This window comes from Ovis aries, chromosome 5, assembly GCF_016772045.2.
Source record: "Ovis aries strain OAR_USU_Benz2616 breed Rambouillet chromosome 5, ARS-UI_Ramb_v3.0, whole genome shotgun sequence".
NCBI lineage: Eukaryota > Metazoa > Chordata > Mammalia > Artiodactyla > Bovidae > Ovis > Ovis aries.
The window spans coordinates 48,529,624-48,547,411 of NC_056058.1; the positions used below are offsets into that span (position 1 = coordinate 48,529,624).

The following is a 17,788-nucleotide window of genomic DNA, read 5'->3' on the forward strand; positions in this document are numbered from 1 at the left end:
TGTTTGTATGTTCACCAAGCAGTTGTCAAGCTTCTACTATACAAGTGCCCCCAGCCAACATAGACCACTGAGTGTTTCATCCAGTTCTTCTGAATCCCTTTTCTCAAGGAAAACCTCTAAACCTGTTCCCAAAGCTTTTCCATAGAGTTTGGATCCACTGTACCGATGAAACAACTGAAGACTCAGAGGGTATGACTTGCCCAAGCTATTCAGCTATATTCTCCAGCAGAATGGAGTAGCGGATATATAACGGTTAGGCTTCTTCCCTTCTTCCACAGGCAGCCCCCTCCCTAGTGTGTGATAGGAACCTTAAAGTTGACTGTACCCAAGAGAGGGCCAAAGAACATGGCCAGCCCCCTCCACCCTGACATCATTGTGCCTCCTCCACACCCCTCCCCAGACATTTGTGGTGCTCTGTGTTTGTATCTTGGGACTTTTCCCACCCAATCTTTGGGATGACCCAGCTGGGCTGAGGCAGGAGGTCCCATACCCTAGGGCTCTCGGAGTATGTAAGGACCCCTGCTCCCTCCTAGGCCCCCTCCAGGGCCCCTAACCACAATGGTCTGACCGAGATCTTGTGTCTGGAGGAGTGCGGATTCAGTATAGATTTTGTCTAGACAGAAGATGGGTCGGGGCTTCGGCAAGAAGTAGCCAGTCCTGGTTCAGGTCAGGGATGTGACCTGTAGGTGGCCAGCAAGGTGAGCAGCGTGGGCTTTCAAGAGATTTGGGCCTGGGTTTCCTTAAGCTGGGTGGCCTTGGGTAAGTCCCTTAGCTTCTGCTCAGAGCCTCATTTTCCTCACTGGGACACAGGGACGATCACGTATGCCACTCAGGGCTGTGAGGAGGCACAGGGAAGAAGGAGACAGTGGGAGGTATAACCACTTGAAGCCTCTGTTTCACTGCCTGGTGGAGGCCGGCTGGGTGGGAGAGCAGGGAGCCAAGGGAGCTGAGCAGGTGCCAGGGCCCAAGAAGGCAGAGTTTGTGGAGGGAAATCTGGTGCAAGTAGTTGGGACAGGAGCTGGAGGACACATGAGGAGGTAGTATCTATGAGGTACCCAAGAGCCGCCAGCTAGCGGCCCAGAGCCCTGGGGCCTCTAGGGGGAGTCAGTGACAGCATTTACTCTGTCACTTCAGTTGTGTCCGACTCTTTGCAGCCCTACGGACTGTAGCCTCCCAGGCTCCTCTGTCCCTGAGATTCTCCTGGAGTGGTGGGTTGCCAGGCCCTCCTGCAAGGGATCTTACTGACCCATGGATTGGACCCATGTCTCCTGCGTCTAATGCATCAAAGGTGGATTCTTGACCCACTGAGCCACCAGAAAGCCCCATAAAGCATCTGCTCCTGAATTTGTTGAGTGCATTTACCTCTGGGATGTCCCCAGGGACCAAGTGGGCCTTGCAGATAATTGTGTAGACCTCACCTCTCATAGTTGTTCAGGATAAAAGTGACTGTCCTGGACAGACTAAGCTGGGCATTTTGCATCGAATATCCCTCTGATGTAGTCTGTAGTTCTGGGTTTCCTCAAGGTCTGACCTCTAGCCGAGGGTTTTAGTGGGTCACACCCATTCCCTGAGCATTCTGTGTGGGTTGTGTTAGTAGCTCAGTTGTGGCCGACTCTTAGCGACCCCATGGACTATAGCCCACCAGGGCTTCTCTGTCCATGGAATTCTCCTGGCAAGAATATTGGGGTGGATTGCCATTTTCTTCTCCAGAGGATCTTCCTGACCCAGGGATCAAAAACCCTGGTCTCCTACAGTGCTGGTGGATTCTTTACCATCTGAGCCACTGGGGAACGTGCTTAAAAGGGAGACCCTTCCTCTGCCCACCTCACCCCCAAGAAGCCCTCAGCAGGTGACTGGCTGAGCTCTCGTAGTTCTCTGCACAGACTCTACCAAGCCCTTATCTCTGTGTACATCCATGTTCCCCTAGACTGGGAGCTCCCTGAGCATGCGGTCCATGACATCTCTCTGATCCCATGCCCAGCACAAGTGAGCGCTGGGTGGGGGTCATAGGGCTACTGTTTCCTATTTGACAGGTGGGCCAGTTAAGGCTGTGTGAAGACATTGCTCAGTAAGGTCACACAGCCTTGTGAGGGGCGGAGCTAACCTGGCCCAGGTGGATATGGCATCACTCGACCTTTCTGGGGTCTTCTGGAGACTTCCTTAGGACCTGCAGCTCCTAACTCACTGGCAGTGTTCAGGTGTCCAGTCCTAAGCCCCAAGCTACTGAGACCTTGGGGAGTGAGGAGTTTGGGCATCGGAGGGGCAAAGGAGAGACCTTAAGCTCTCCAAGCCTCAGTTTCTTTCACTGCAAAATGGGGATTCTGGTACCTCTTCCTGGCAGTGCTTGGGGATTTAGGGTAGGTGGTTAAAAGAGATGTTCTTAACTGCATGTCCGAAACTTAAGTGAGAACTTTGTAAGTGTTCACCATCTTTATTATTACTATTAACACTTTTATTTTGTTATCATTATATTATTATTCACCCTCCCAGGGCCCCAGCAGCTGCAGTGGCTCTGGGCCTAATTAGTTAGTGCCCTGAGGAGAGGGCCGGGGGTTTTTATTTTTGCTGGAGGATCCCACCTGCCCGAGGCTTCCCCAAGCCCTGTATTCAACTGGGCAAAGGTTTCAGGCCCCTCTCCAGCCTCAGGTGGGGGGCCTGGCTCCCAAATTCCCCCTGCCACTCCCTCTCCTTCCCAGACCTCCAGGGCCATGAATCATTTATGAGGCAAAAATGAAACCAATTAAGGACAAACTTTGAAAGCCTCTAATTGCTGCGCCTGGTGGCACAGAGGAATGAGGGAAGGCAGGCCTGTTCGGGGCCGGCATCTCCTCAGCCCAGGCCTTCCCAGGCCGCCCGGCCGGCCCACCGCGTCCCAGGGCGCGCGGCCTCCCGGCTCCCCGCCGCCTCCCGGCCGGGCGCGGACGTGCCTGCGCGGCTCCGGCGGCCGCGTCTGCCGCCCCGGCGCCCGCCCGGGTCCCAGGCAGACTAATTAGGCCCGGCTGCCCTCCCCGCGCCGCCGCCTCCCGCTCCAGGCCCGAGGTGATGGCGGCTGTTCCTGCCGATCTGGGGCCTGTGCCCCAGAGCTGGCCGCCGTTCCCGGGGCGGGAGCCAACCTTGCTGGCCTAGCTTAACCCAGCCGAGCCCAGGACGCCCTGTCCCTGAACTGGGAGCCTGGGGTTCCCTGCGCCCCCGCACCCTAGGATCCCGGCGTAGTTAGGGGCTGGGCGGAGCTGGAGTACCTGACTTGAACAGTCCAGTTCCAACTCAGGGAGAGAGCTGCTCGTGTGTCGCGTCCCACACACACCCCCCACCTCAGCCGAGAGCGGAGGGGGCCGGGGGATGACCGATGAGATAGGGAAGCTGGAGGACTACAGGGGAGGGGAGGGTTTTGAGTTTTGGGGTGGCCCATTGGTGCTGTAGCTTTGCCACAAACACCATAACCTTACAAGGATTCCTTAGCCTCAGTTTCCCCATTTGTCAACTATCAGGACAGGCCAGTTTTCTGTTGGATTTGGAATTTGAGGAGCTGGGCTTTACATGTCCCCCGCACACCTCCACCCCCACTCTTGGGGGCTGCTGAGGCGGAGGAGGTGGGGGTCTGGACCCAGCTTACCGCTGGGAGCCTTGGGCACCGGTGACCAGCCTGCCCACTGTGCTGAGGGCCAGGCAGGCCCTGGGCACTTAGGCACGTTGTTTGCTGAAACCGAATTTCTGTGCTTGTGTTTTTCCATAATTATATTAGCAGGTGGGATTTTTCCTCCGGGAAGCGGTGGGAGGGGGAGTACCATGGCCGTGTCCCCACCCGCTCTGAGCGTGAGCTCACATGGCTCTGCCCGCCCGCCTGCCGTAATGATTTTTTAATTATGTAGCCAGTGCTCGGAATTGCTAATCCGCCTCTAGCCCAACATCCCCTCCTGCAGCTTGTACCCCAGCCCCTCACTGGTGTCCCCAGAGTGGTGGTATCTAGCTCCAAGCCCGTCTCTGTGCCTGGAGCACCCATGCGGGTGAGAAAGGGGAGGCCAGGAAGACCACAGGGCCACCTCTCCTCTGTCTTCTAGTGACAAAACTTGGTGGTAGCCAAGGATCAGGGTGCTTTTGGCTCTCTTTGCACCCTGCCACCCCTGACCCCAGCATGGGTTGCTCCTGCCAGGACAGGTGTGGCTCTGGAAGAGGGCAGAGGAGAGATCGGTGATGCCAAGGACACACACAAACATATATGATCTTTGTTATACCCACACTCACAACTTGCTTCTCTTAACCACACACTCTCAGCCTCATAGCTACCCAAGCACAATAGTACGCTCTACATCTTTCTCCTACACACACAGCCACACCTGAGGGCCAGAGTGCCCTCCGGAGACCCCACTGCTGCCTCCTGTGCCCAGGTCCTGCCCCCACTCACTCTCTTTGCCTCCATCTCCTCCCCCTACCCGCTGCCTGACTGGGTTACACTCTGAGGTCCCCCAGCTCCCACCTGGTGGGGTGGCTGCCTGCGGCTGGGGCCTGTCTGAACCTCCATCGACCCGGTCTGGGGGAGGTGGCGGGTTGCGGGGGGGCTGTTCTGCAGCACTGTGGCGGCGGCTCCTCTCCAGGCGCCCAGCTGTGGCATCTGTCAAGGTCAGATAGCGACTCCGGAACCAGCCGGCTCGGCCCCATGGCCCCTCTCGCCTCATTATTTTTGTGTTCCGGGGCTGCGGCGACACCTCCCTCCCTCCTCCTGAGCCTCCCGCCTCTTGCCTGCCTCCCCCACGCCTCTGCAGGGAGGGCCTGCGGTCTGGGGGCTTTTGTTTTCCAGTTTTCTCCTCGCTCAGGCCAGGCACACAGGTTTAGATGCTGGCCAGAGTTGTTGGGTCTTGAATGGCAGATGAGGCAGGTGCCTCCCTTGAGGCTGGGACAGCTTTTTGGCTAGTGGAGCCTTGGGTTGATTTCTTAGGGGTACAGACTGAACCTGAGTGGAGCCCAATCTCCACCATAGCCCAGGTGTTCCTGTGGGCAGCTTCCTGTTTCCATAGGGGCCCTAGCACCTGGCATGAGTTCCTGTCTGCACCATCCCCATGCCAGTTGAGCCCCAGACCCGTATCTCAGAACCCCTCAGAGGTCCTGATAGAACTCAGTGAGTGCATGCACACGTGTGCATACATGCGCGCGCGCACACACACACACACACACACACACGACAGGCCAGGAGAACCCACTGCACACTCAGTCATACACATCCATCCACAGATGCAGATAGCCACACTCCACTCCTACACACAGGTCACACAGAGACCTCCACCTCCACTGGTATCTAAGCCCCATTTGTATATCAGTACTTAAAACCACAGAGTAATAACTGAGACTGTACACGCACACCTGGGCACAGCCCCAGATACACATTCTCATGCATGCAATGTGCACAGGTTTCTGACACACCTCCCAGGGGGACACACGCAGATATACTTGGCCCTAGTGCTGCTCCTCACCATATACACTCCAACTCGAGCGTGCCCCCTGGGGTTCTGTGTTCTTGAGCACTTGCAACACCCAAGGAGCTTTGGACCCCTGAAATGCTGAAGTGAGCTTGAGGCCTTCCCTTGGATGCATTTTATATGTCCAGGGAGTTCCTGGAAAATAGGAAATGATGATTGACAGATGGGTCACCCTACCCACCTGGCCAGCCTCCATGGATGTCCACCAGCCTGGGCACAAGTGCACTGAGATGGAATGGGATGGGAGAGTCTTGGATGGGTCAGGATGGGCTTGGTGACAGCTGGCGGGGAGGGCAGGCTCAGGGGTGTGGCCTCTCAGGCTCTGTCTCTGGGTCCCTTTGCCCACCTCCAGCCCCTGATTAGGGTGTGTTGGGGGAATGAGATGTGGACACACGTCAGGCCCCGGGGTCTTTGGGGTAGCCCTGGTCATCACTCACTTCCTCCTCCAGCTGCGGACTGCTGTGACTGCCTCTAAGAGGCGGAGGTAGCTGGAGGTTTAGCAGTGGTGGGGCCCCCACCCCCCAGGAAACTCAAAACCCTGGGCCAGCCGCGGGTGGCGGGTTGGGGCAGGCACAAAGAGGGCCTCTGTGCAGGCCGGCTAGGCTGCCCACAGGATTCTGGGGGAGGAGGCAGGAGCCGGTTTCCGTCCCATTCTGCTTCCTGCGGAGGCCGCCGGAATGCCCGGAGCTCTGGCCCAGCCTGGCCCGTCCGGCCCACCCGCAGCCCCTTCCCCTGTCTTCCTGGGCCTTAGGGTACAGCTGCAGACTTCTCTGTGACAGCGTCCCAAAGTGTTTTGCTCAGAGCCTGAGAACTACCCCCCTCCCCCCCAGGACCAATGAGAAACCAAGAGGGTTCCGCTAGGCTGAGGGTGCCCCTGGACCTCACCCTCTAGCCAAAATGTGCCTCGGAACTTTTGGGCAGTGCTGGAGAGCCAGGCCCTGGAGTTGCAGAGATCGGTTTCAAATCCCGACTCTTGTGCTGATTGACCTAGTGACCTTAGGCAGGTGACTCTCATTTGTAAATGGGGTTAATAGTAGTTACAGAGTTAGATTTCAGTGAGAAAATGTATGTGAAATGCTTAGCACAATACGTAGCAGAGAGCAAGTGCTCAATATTGAGGTCTGCTATTATCATGTCCTCTGGGGAGATAGGAAAGGGAGGGGGCTGGATGCTCCTCACCCCAATCAGCCTCATATCCTCTGGAGCTTGGTCCCAACCCTTTGGCCTGCTCAGAACCCTTTTCTCCAAGCTTCAGTTTCCCATCTGAAAAATCTCCCTCCTGGGATTTGGAGGTTGCTATCTGGATTTGGGTTGCTATCTGCACTCTTTTTTCTGTATCTCTCCACCTCCTTCCCCACAGGCCCTTCTGGGCTCATGGTTTCTGTAGCTTGGGGTGAGGAGCAAGAACCATTGATCTCTATTTTACAGATGGAAGCTGAGGCTGAGTGCGGGGAAAGGTGTCAAAGTTAGCAAGAAGGGACAGGATGGAGCCACAAACCTGGACCTGCCGACTCCAGGCCCTGGCCAGTCCTCTGAATACATGCCCTCTCCCAGTGGGGACCGAATATCTCTGAGTTGGCTTTCCCTGGCTTGTCCTGTGGTGAAGCCCACCAGGAGGGAGGTCCTAAGAAAGTGTGGGCTCTGATCTCAGGCTAGTGTCAGCTCAGACATCTCCACTTTGGGAAACCTTAGTCTATGATCCAGGAGCTCCCAAACAGGGAGGCAATCATTTTCTCACAATTGCTTATCAAACTGTCTGTTCTAAATAGGGCAATCATAGTACTTCCTTCAGAAAGTAGATATGAGGATTCTATGAGACAAGGCATGTCCACTGTCTAGCACATAGAAAGGTCCCCATATGTGTTAGCTGTTATCCTCATGGTGCCATGTTACAGATGGGGAAACTGGCTCAGAGGCCATATGCCACAGTCACACAGTAAGGAGAGTCCTCCGGCTCCTATGACCTTTCTAAAGAAGGAACATCGCCCAAAGGAGGTGCCTGTTGAGGAAGGCCTTGTCTTTATCAGAGGTGTCCCAGGATCCTTACCTCATTCCCTAGAAGCCCCATGTCAGGGCATACCTCCTGCCTGGGGCCTCAGTGTTTTTGTCCATGAAATGGGTTGATCTCCTCCTTCAGCTCCTTTTGGGAGCTCTGTAAGGGCAGGCAGAACCCCATATACTCCTGGGTTTTCTCAGCAGCATGTATCAGTCCTTAGGGAAGGGGGCTGAGCCTGCCTGAGGAGTGTGGAGTCAAGGAAATAGGACTGCAGCCTCCACCCCCATTCTGTCCTTGGCAGTTGGTCTTGGGGTGTTAGTCTTAGGGAGACCCTAGTGGCATTGAGGGTGTGGCCCGTTCCAGACCATCTGCTGGGTGCTAACAGTGGTCAATGTGTCCTTGTATGTGTGTGTCTATCCATAGCTGGCTGTGTGCCCTGGTTTCTCTAGTAAGGCCTGCATTTCTCCTGGCCTCCAAGACTAGTGTCCCCGTGTGTATCTCCTTAGGCCTGAGTAGGGCTTTTTTTTTTCCCCTCTGGAAACTCCCCAGGCTGAATCATGGAAATCAGAGATGGAAACCCCCACACACACCCAGTTGCTCAGCTTAGTTCAACCACCATAGCCTGTGGTCTGGCCTGCCCACCATCAGTCAGTCTGTCCAACGCCCCCTCTCCATTGGAGACCAAGGACACCAGCCCATCAAGGTGGATTGGAGGGATGTGAGGGGGTGTAGCACGTAAGTGTGGGGAAGGGTTCAATGAGACAGGGTCTGCAAGTCTACAACACTGGTGGGCTCTACCAGGCCACACCTGGGATCCTGAAGGCCCTGATAATGCTGCCTCTTCCAGGAAGCCCTCCTTCGGCAGGCGGGACAGCTGTTCCAACCAGCAGAGGAGTAGGGGATAGTTGCACAACTCCATAAATTCACTAAAAGTGATTGAATTACATACTTTGAAATGGGTGAATTTTGTAGTATGTCAACTATACCTCAGTAAATGTTTAAAAAAAATCCTGTTCTTGACTTCAAGGCCCTTCCCAGTTGAAACCCTGCCAACCTCATAGCCACACCTCGCCCCCGCTTCCCCTTTTCTTGGGAACCCTTTCAAGCTTGTGTCCATGTTGGTAACCTCTCCTTATCCTTAACTCACAGGCTAAGCAGCCCCTTCCTCCAGAAAGGTCCCGGTGTCCCGCTCGATCCTTTTCCCACCCTCCCATTTCACGTTGGTTCATGTGCCCATCGGCCCAGCTCCTTTGTAACCCTCCAGAGCAGTGCCAGTCTGGTCTGTATCTTCCTAGGACCACAGGACATGGGGCTGCTACTGCTACTGTGTGCAAGGTCTAGAACATCTCACCGTGGCCACCTGTGTGCAGGTCTCCATGCAGACAGCTCCAGCCCACCCCACATGCCCTCCTGCCCCACCCCCTGCCCATTGCTGTGTAGCCTGGAGGACCCGGGACAGAGTCCTGCTGAGGACAGTTTGGGCTCCCCTGGCACAGAGGGTGGAGTGAGCACTCTGCCACCACCTCTGGTGACCTCATTGCCAGCTGGCATTATGACGTCACTGGTCCAGCATTCCCTGTTCCTGCTTGGGTATCTCCAAGCTCCCGGGTGGGGACATTCCCCTGGGGCCTGTGACAGCTCATGCCCCCAACCACGTAAAGGTGACAAGCATGGTAACAACCCGCAGGGAGGGGATGAGGGCAGCCTCAGGGTGGCTGGGTCACCTTTCCCTAGTAAAGCAAAAGCAGTCACAAAGCAAGGTGACTAACATTTGGGCTCTGGGTTCAAGTTCTCCCCCTACAGGGAACCACTCTTTGACTTTGGCCCGACAGCTTGAACCTCTCTGAACCTCAATTTCTTCATATCTGGAGTTGGTTCATAGTTCGGTTCCTTGAGTCCTGGGGAGGAATCAGAAGGGAGAGAGAACATGTAGAACATGGGAGTACAAGGCCAGGGACGCAGTAGGTGCTCACAAAATGCTAGCAGATAGGGTCCCTTAGGTAAGGGAGCCTGAATGTCACTTGGCGAGAGCTGGTTAGGGAGGGGCCATGTCCCATATTTTCTGGGGCTGGCCTGGGTCTGGGAGTAGAGGGAGGAGTGGCCCCAGCTTTGACTGTCTCTCACGTCCCAGGATAGCCAGTGAGCTCCAGCCTGCAGGAGGTGGGGCCCCACAGCTCGGCCCTGAGAGCAGGAAGCCCTGACCCCCAGCCCTCCTTCCTGTCTCTTCCTCCCCGGCCTTGGACCAGAGCGGCCCAGGGCTCATCTGGTCTCCCCCACCTCTGCCTCCACTTCCCTCTCCCAGGGGCATGTCCAACTGCCTTCTCTTGGTCCCCAGGCCCTCACATCTGAGATTCCCCTCAGGGTTCTGTCTCCATGTCTCTCAGATCCTCTCATCCCTGGGCTGGGCCAGGTAGCCTGCATCTCTGAACCCAGTTGCCCCAGTCTCTGCTCCCCACGATGCTCTAACCTTGACCCTTTACTCTGTCCTCCCTCAGCCCCTTTCTCTGACCCACCCCTTGAGTTCTGTGTCTCAGATTCTCTGTCCCCACCACCTGTCTCTATTCTTCCCCCTCTGCCCCCTAGTGCTCCATGACTGGTTCCCCCCCACCCCCGCCCCCTGGGCTCTGTCCCCGCCCGTCAGCCCCTGGTCCCCACTCCCGGCCGGCCTGGCTCCTGCATGGACAAAGGGGTCCTTTGTGGGCTGACCGCGGCTGGCGGGGCGGCGGGGCGCTGGCTCCGCATTGCTGATGAAACGGAGCCCTTTGTTGTCCCTCCTCAGGCGCAGTATTTCTTTTTGGGGGCTGGATGCGTTCCTGGCAGGGCCGATGATGGATGCGCCCGCCGCCGCCCGCCTGCCCGCCAGCTTTCCCTCCCGCTCATTCCCGCTCCGCTTCAACGCAGCCCTGGCTCCTCCCCTGCCGCCTGGGCACTGCCAGGCCCTTTCTGGCCTGGGAGAGGGTTGCTGTGTGCCTTGCGGTAGAGGCTGGGGCCTGGGAGAAGGTCTCCTCTTATGTCTTCCCCTTTCATGAGTAGAGCCCATGAGCCCTGTGGTCAGTTGTCCGCTGGGACGAGGGCGTCAGCTTTTCCCAGGGTCTGAAGGAGATGGGCCAGGTATGCGGCAGATCTGGGACAGCCTTGGTTGGGGACCAGGCCATGGGGACTAGAGGTTGGTATTTGCCCGCCCTGGGGTTTCAGGACAGAGTTACCCTGTGTGCCAGTCCTCCTTGCGTACCCCCAACTTCACTTTCTGAGGCTGACAGACCAGCGTTCACTGCCTGCAGCACCTGTTCCATGACATATCACGTCCTCTGGGCCTGAGCTCAGCATGTCCCAGGACCTAGTGGGGAGGTTGGGGGTGGGGGGGGGGGGGGGGGGGCTGGGGGAGGGGAGTCCCTGAGGAAGGACAGAAAATGACAGATTGGAGAGATTCAAAAAGGGGGCCAGAGACTAACAACGTGAGATTAGGTCCCCACCAAGAGAGACTCGGTATGGAGACAAAAGCGGAGAGAGACTTAGCCTGAACACAGGCCCGGCTGTGTGGCTGTGTCTGTGTCGGAGGGAGCTGACTTCTAATTGACCTGCCCGCCCCACACGCAGAGCCAGATCGTGGAGCTGGAAGGAGGGAGGGAGTGGAGCAAAAGCAGCGTTAATGCAGCTATCGATTTCTGCCACCAGCCTGCAGGCCTCAGAGGCGGGGGACGCACAGAGGGGCTGGGGCACAGACTGCTCCCCTCCCCACCTCTCCAGCCCGCGGGCGCCTGCCTCCTCCTATCTTTTCCCTCACCCTGCATCTGGGGCTGTGGTCCAGGGCAGGGTAGTTGCGCTCAGATGGGCCAGGGGCTGGGTGACTGGGCATGATAGTCACTGGCCCTGGTCTCAGTGGTCATGGTCCCCCACACCCAGCCGGGGTCCCTGATGCCTGGAGGGGCCCTGATCTCTGATGATAAGGGCCCAACGGCCTGCCTGGGCTAGAGTCTTAGTGGGTAGAATAAAGCATAGCTATCCTGGGATGTATATATGCACTCTCCCTCCTTTCCTCTTACTGTGACTCTGACCCCTCTGACACTCCCTGGCCCAGTCTGGACACCTCGCCAGGCCATCCTGGGTTTGTCCTAGTGGAATCTGCCAGCTTGCCCAACTCTTCCTCACCACTCATCCACCTTTACTACGAAGGAGCTTAGATGGGCCAGTACCTGCTGGGGAGGCAGAGTGGCTGGCTAGCTGCTGATGCCTGCCCTTTGCCTAACCCCGGAGAATGGAGCTTTTCCCTTGCCAGCACTCGCTTCTCCCTTGCCAGCTCTCGCTTCTCCTCATGGCTGCTTCTTAGCAGTCCTGGGCCAGGGGCCCTACCTGCCCAGGGCCTTGATTTCCCCTTCTGTCAGTTCACAGGCTTGGGCTGGATGACCTCCCAGGACAGGCTGAGTTCCGTGACTGGGGGATGGTGGGGTTGCCTGGGGACAGAGATGCAATGTGCGCCACCCCCAAGCCCAGGGCGGGACAGGCCCGGCCAGATGTGCGCCTCCCCCGTGAGTCGCCAGCTGCTCCTGGCGGGGCCCTGTCCTCCCACCCCTCTCTTGGGGGTTGCTGGGCCGCAGCAGGCAGATGCTAGGGAGCCAGGGCTGATGAGGAAACTACCACTCAGCTCCATCTGGAACAGTTTCTTCCAGAGCTCTGGCCAAGGAGCCTGGCTGCTCACATGCCTTAGTCTTGGGGCCTGAGCAGAACAGGCTCTGTCTTGGGAAGGGGCACCCCTACACGTGGACATGGCCAAGGAACAGACTTCATTCCTGAGAGGGTCACACCTCCTCTTGGTCCCAGCTTGCAACAGCCAGAGTTCCCTTTGGCCCAGAGTCCACTCTGTGCTCTCTGCTCCCACTGGGAGCTCCCTCCAGACCCATCTGGGAGCCAGGCTGGGGCACAGCAGTGAGGCCTGTCTAGAGACAAACGTGGGTCTTGAGGTTTGAGAGGGAGTGGGGAGTATGTGCTGATGGATGCACAAGGGTGGCCCCCTACTCTTACAGGAGAAGGCTTGTCCTCTGGCACAGGGCTGCCTGCCCTCTAGCAGGAGGGTACATGCTCCTTCTGTGCTCTGTTTGGCAAATTCTGTGAAACAAAGTCACTTACCTTTACCTGCAGGACTTGACAGAGCCTTGAGATAATTAATGTGTCTTAGGCATCTTCGGCTTCCCTGGTGGCTCAGATGGTATCTGCCTGCAATGCGGGAGACCTAGGTTCGATACCTGAGTTGGGAAGATCACTTGGAGAAGGAAATGGCAACGCAATCTAGTATTCTTGTCTGAAGAATCCTGTGGACAGGGGAGCCTGGCAGGCTACAGTCCACAGGGTTGCAAAGAGTCGAACACAACTGAAGGCTTAACACAGCAATTAGGAATCTCTAATAAGCATCCAGAAGCAGCTTCCATACTTTGGTCTGTATTGCCAAGCTCTGTGTCCACCCCTCTTCTCCATAATTGGGTCAGTGAAAGATTAGGAAGCAAAGGGTAACCTCTGAGGTTAATGGAGCTCTTCCGCTCTCTCCATCTCCACTCCCCCGACAGGAAGGACCGCCTGCCTCCGTGAGGTCCTCCCAGACCCTAGCAGGGGGACCCGGCTGAGCCTCCACTGCGTTGCTGAGTGGTCATGTATCCATGGGACAGTCAGTTCTTCTCCCAAACCTTGTCTTCCTCACCTTATCAGATAGGGTATTCCTAGCCAACATTTGTAGGTTTTTTATGAGTCTTAACTGAGATAGTACAAATGAGAAATTCCTAACTTTGGCTGGCACTTGATGAATGCCCTGGTGAGGCTGTGGTGGTTACCGTGGTGATGCAGTTGGTGGCAGCGGGAGGTGTTTGCCACTCTGACCCTGTATCCATCCTCTTGTCCCGACAGAGTGAAAGCACTTCCACGTGGACACCCGACCATGTACCTGCGCTGAGGGGCAACTCCCACCAGGTCTCTCTGTCCTGGGCGGCAGGACCCCGGTGCTTGTCTGTGGACCCCCCGCAGTTGGCAGGCTCCCCCGGCAGCGGGGTCCGGGCCTCGGCCCCACCATGTCGAGCCTCAGCAGTAGCCCCCAGGACACCGGTGGCAGCAGCAGCAGCAGCACCAATGGCAGCAGTGGCCCAAAGGCGGGAGCGGCAGACAAGAGTGCGGCGGTGGCCGCTGCTGCGCCAGCCTCGGTGGCAGATGATGCCCCACCCCCCGAGCGGCGGAACAAGAGCGGCATCATCAGTGAACCCCTCAACAAGAGCCTGCGCCGCTCCCGCCCCCTCTCCCACTACTCTTCATTTGGGGGCAGCGGCGGCAGTGGCGGTGGCAGCATGATGGGCGGGGAGTCAGCCGAAAAGGCGGCTGCAGCCGCCGCCTCCCTGTTGGCCAACGGGCACGACCTGGCGGCGGCCATGGCTGTGGACAAAAGCAACTCTACCTCAAAGCACAAAAGCGGTGCTGTGGCCAGCCTGCTGAGCAAGGCGGAGCGCGCCACGGAGCTGGCGGCCGAGGGACAGCTGACACTGCAGCAGTTTGCGCAGTCCACGGAGATGTTGAAGCGCGTGGTGCAGGAGCACCTACCGCTGATGAGCGAAGCGGGCGCCGGCCTGCCCGACATGGAGGCTGTGGCGGGTGCCGAAGCCCTCAATGGCCAGTCCGACTTCCCCTACCTGGGCGCCTTTCCCATCAACCCGGGCCTCTTCATCATGACCCCCGCGGGCGTGTTCCTGGCTGAGAGCGCGCTGCACATGGCCGGCCTGGCTGAGTACCCCATGCAGGGAGAGCTGGCCTCCGCCATCAGCTCCGGCAAGAAGAAGCGGAAACGCTGCGGCATGTGTGCGCCCTGCCGGCGGCGCATCAACTGCGAGCAGTGCAGCAGTTGTAGGAACCGAAAGACTGGCCATCAGATTTGCAAATTCAGAAAATGTGAGGAACTCAAAAAGAAGCCTTCCGCTGCTCTGGAGGTAACGGCGCCTTAGAGGGAGGTGTGTGGGCTCTTGCGTCTGTCTGGCAGTCCAAACCCACCCCCATCCCCATCCCCACCTTTCCTGCTTGGGCCTGTGTCCAGGATGCCCCGCTGTCCCTGGGCTCTGCAGTTTTAGGCCAGGCTCCAAGACACCAGTTCACTGCCCCGAGAGTCAGAGCCACATCCCAAGATGCCCTTAGGTTGTAGTCTGCAACCTAGGCAAGCACGTAATTCCACATGGGGGCCTAACATTCCCTCCAGGCCCCAGGACTCGGAATGCCACCCCTCCCAGCCCCCACCCCGCACCACCCAGCATTCTGGGTCAGATATTGAGATTCCCACACAGGTCCTAAGTCTCTGACTTTCAGACATGTCCTAAAGTTTCCAGTTTGTGACCTAAGATTCTGGGACTTTGCCCTGCCCCACTTGAGGGGTTCTGTCCCCTGTAGATCCTCTGGGTTTGAGGGATAAGCCCTCCGTTTGTCCCTTCAGACCTTTCCCAAGAATAGAGCAGCTCCAGTGCCAACTGCTCTGCCCTGAGTCCTGGAAGCCCCTAGCTCTGGGCATCTAACTGACAGACTTGGGGTGCCTAGAGGCTCCAAGTTCAGTCTGGCTGCATAGTTAATGGCCAGGGTTCCTATGGGCCTGGGAGGTGGCTTGAGCCTGGGATGTGGGCAAAGCTTGCCCACTGTGGATTGGTTTTGAGAAGGCAGAAAGATTCCGTGATGCTTTCTCTCCATCCTTGTGGCAGGGCCTGTCCTCATGTCCCCAGCCATGACAGCTTCACTGTGATGCCAGGCCTGGGTACAAAAGCATCTTTTCAGCCTGCTGTCTCTGCCCTGCCTCCCCTCTGCAAATGGGCTTGACACAAATGTCCAAAATGGTTGCAAAATGATAATGGCACCCCAGCGTGGCTATCCCTTCCACCTCACCCAGCTCTAAACCTCATATGTCTGCTCTCCTGCCCAGAGAACATACCTGGATGCATACAAAGGCACCTACTCTCCTCTTGTGTAGAGTCAGACAGATATACACACACATCCTGCCTTGTACACAGTCTTATTATAGATGCAGTGTCTTAATAAACACAGCAAGCATCCTTCCACTTCACCACAGCTCCAGACACACTACACACTGTAGAATAGCTCAAGGCACACATCCTTGTGTGTGTCCAGTGCACATGCGTACACGCTCATTCAACAGAAACGTGAACACAACTAGAGGCACCAGGGCCGCCTGGCGCTTGTGGCCTCTGGACCAGGGAAAGGGGTCTTCTTGGCCAGAAGGAGGGTTCCTGGGCACAGTGGCTCAGCGGGCCTCAGGGTGCTCCGGGTGCTCCAGGCCCTCCAGTGGCCAGCGGGCCAGGCTCCTCTGGCCCAGCCAGGATGGCAGGAACTCCACGGGGTGGCTGCTTTTACTCCATGCCCATCCCTCTGCCAGGAGGCCATCCACGGGGGAACGTCTTTGCGCCAGGCCCAGCCGGACCCTGACTGAACTCTCTCCTTGTTTTTGTCTCCCGCCCCCGCCAGAAGGTGATGCTTCCGACGGGAGCCGCCTTCCGGTGGTTTCAGTGACGGCGGCGGGAACCCAAAGCTGCCCTCTCCGTGCAATGTCACTGCTCGTGTGGTCTCCGGCAAGGGATTCGGGCGAAGACAAACGGATGCACCCGTCTTTAGAACCAAAAATATTCTCTCACAGATTTCATTCCTGTTTTTATATATATATTTTTTGTTGTCGTTTTAACATCTCCACGTCCCTAGTATAAAAAAGAAAAAGAAAAGAAAAAAAATTTAACTGCTTTTTTTGGAAGAAGAAGAACAACAACAACAACAAAAAACAAGAGGTAAAGACGAATCTATAAAGTACCGAGACTTCCTGGGCAAAGAATGGACAATCAGTTTCCTTCCTGTGTCGATGTCGATGTTGTCTGTGCAGGAGATGCAGTTTTTGTGTAGAGAATGTAAATTTTCTGTAACCTTTTGAAATCTAGTTACTAATAAGCACTACTGTAATTTAGCACAGTTTAACTCCACCCTCATTTAAACTTCCTTTGATTCTTTCCGACCATGAAATAGTGCATAGTTTGCCTGGAGAATCCACTCATGTTTATAAAGAGAATGTTGATGGCGCCGTGTCGAAGCCCCTCTGTATCCATTCACGCGTGTGGAGCTGCCGCTAGGTGCTCACAGCGCGGGAGGGGGCAGCCCACCTACCCCCGGGGCACCCAGGGGCCCCAGAATGGGAGCCCCCCCAACCCTAACAGTGATGATTTTGCAAAAGTGAAAGTTCTGTTCATTTATCTATTGAGATCTGGGGAGCCCATGTCTCTATTTCTGATCCTGGCTACTTACCTTAGAGAAAATAAGTCCTTTTTTCTGGCCTTACTGATGGCAACAGAAGAGAGGACTTCCCTGCGTGGCCCCCTGCCGGTGGAGGTGGGTGCCCAGGGCCCCCCTGTGGCCTGGGCCCCCTTGCTCATGGCCAGCTTCCTGCTGATGAACATGCTGTTTGTATTGTTTTAGGAAACCAGGCTGTTTTGTGAATAAAACGAATGCATGTTTGTGTCACGAAACACCACTGGCTTCTTGCTGTCCGGGTTTGGGGCCTTGCTTGGGGACTGTTGCCGGGCAGGGGTTGTCTGGGACGACCCTGGGAAGGAGGAAGGATGGCCTGGGGACACTGAGAGTGGGATTTCTCGGGAAGTGAGGTCTTCATTGAATCCAGAAATGGGGCAAGCCAGAGCAGCCAGCCTGGCGGACAGGATGGAAATGCTCTTAAATCTGAAAGTGGCCGGTATTGGAGCACCTCACCTGCCTGATTGTGCCCCCCCGCCCCCTGCTGAAACCTGGACCACCAGGGACCATCACTTACGTGGGGCCACCTTCCCTGTTCACCTCAAATCACCAGGTCCCATCAGTGTACAGTAGCCAGCAGTTCTAGCTGGGGGTAGGGCCTGAGCTGCCTGTTCAGGTTCTCATTTCTTCATCCTTGCAGGGATCTAAAAAAGTGAAGCTGCAGGGAGCAGTTTCAGCCCAGGTTCATGGGGACCTGGCTGTGCCCAGCATGCACACACACAGACAACCCCCCCCCTCCCACTACCCCTACATGCCCCCCTTCAGAGCTGCGGGAGTAGGGCCTGGAGGTGTCCCAGGCTTGGGCTCTTGTTTCCACCCCACCCTCCCCTCTCCCCACTCACCCTAGAAAGACTGTTGGCGCAAGGTTGTCTGGGGCCTCTGAGGCCAGGTGTATGGGGAAGTCACCACAGCCACATGGTCTAGGCCAGGGCAGCCTGAACAGGAAGGGGTGGCAGCTGCACGCCCCAGCCCTGGACGTCACAGAGGCTGGATGTGTGCAGGATGCAAC

At 56.8% G+C, this 17,788-nt stretch overlaps 1 protein-coding gene across 8 annotated transcripts in view; it reads left to right on the top strand.

The window, feature by feature from the left end:
• CXXC5 (CXXC finger protein 5) overlaps nucleotides 1-16,997 on the top strand; it is a 35,428-nt gene extending 18,431 nt beyond the window's left edge. For 7 of the 8 annotated variants that reach the window (XM_042250956.1, XM_060415837.1, XM_027970302.3 and 4 more), the window contains exons 2-3: nucleotides 13,360-14,423; nucleotides 15,955-16,997. In XM_042250956.1, the coding sequence (XP_042106890.1) occupies nucleotides 13,521-14,423; nucleotides 15,955-15,999 (948 nt within the window). In that variant the 5' untranslated portion in view covers nucleotides 13,360-13,520 and the 3' untranslated portion in view covers nucleotides 16,000-16,997. Of the gene's footprint in view, nucleotides 1-134; nucleotides 253-13,359; nucleotides 14,424-15,954 lie in introns of all 8 variants that reach the window. The other variant, XM_042250954.1, reaches the window with a different exon arrangement.
• Nucleotides 16,998-17,788: the final 791 nt, after the last annotated feature.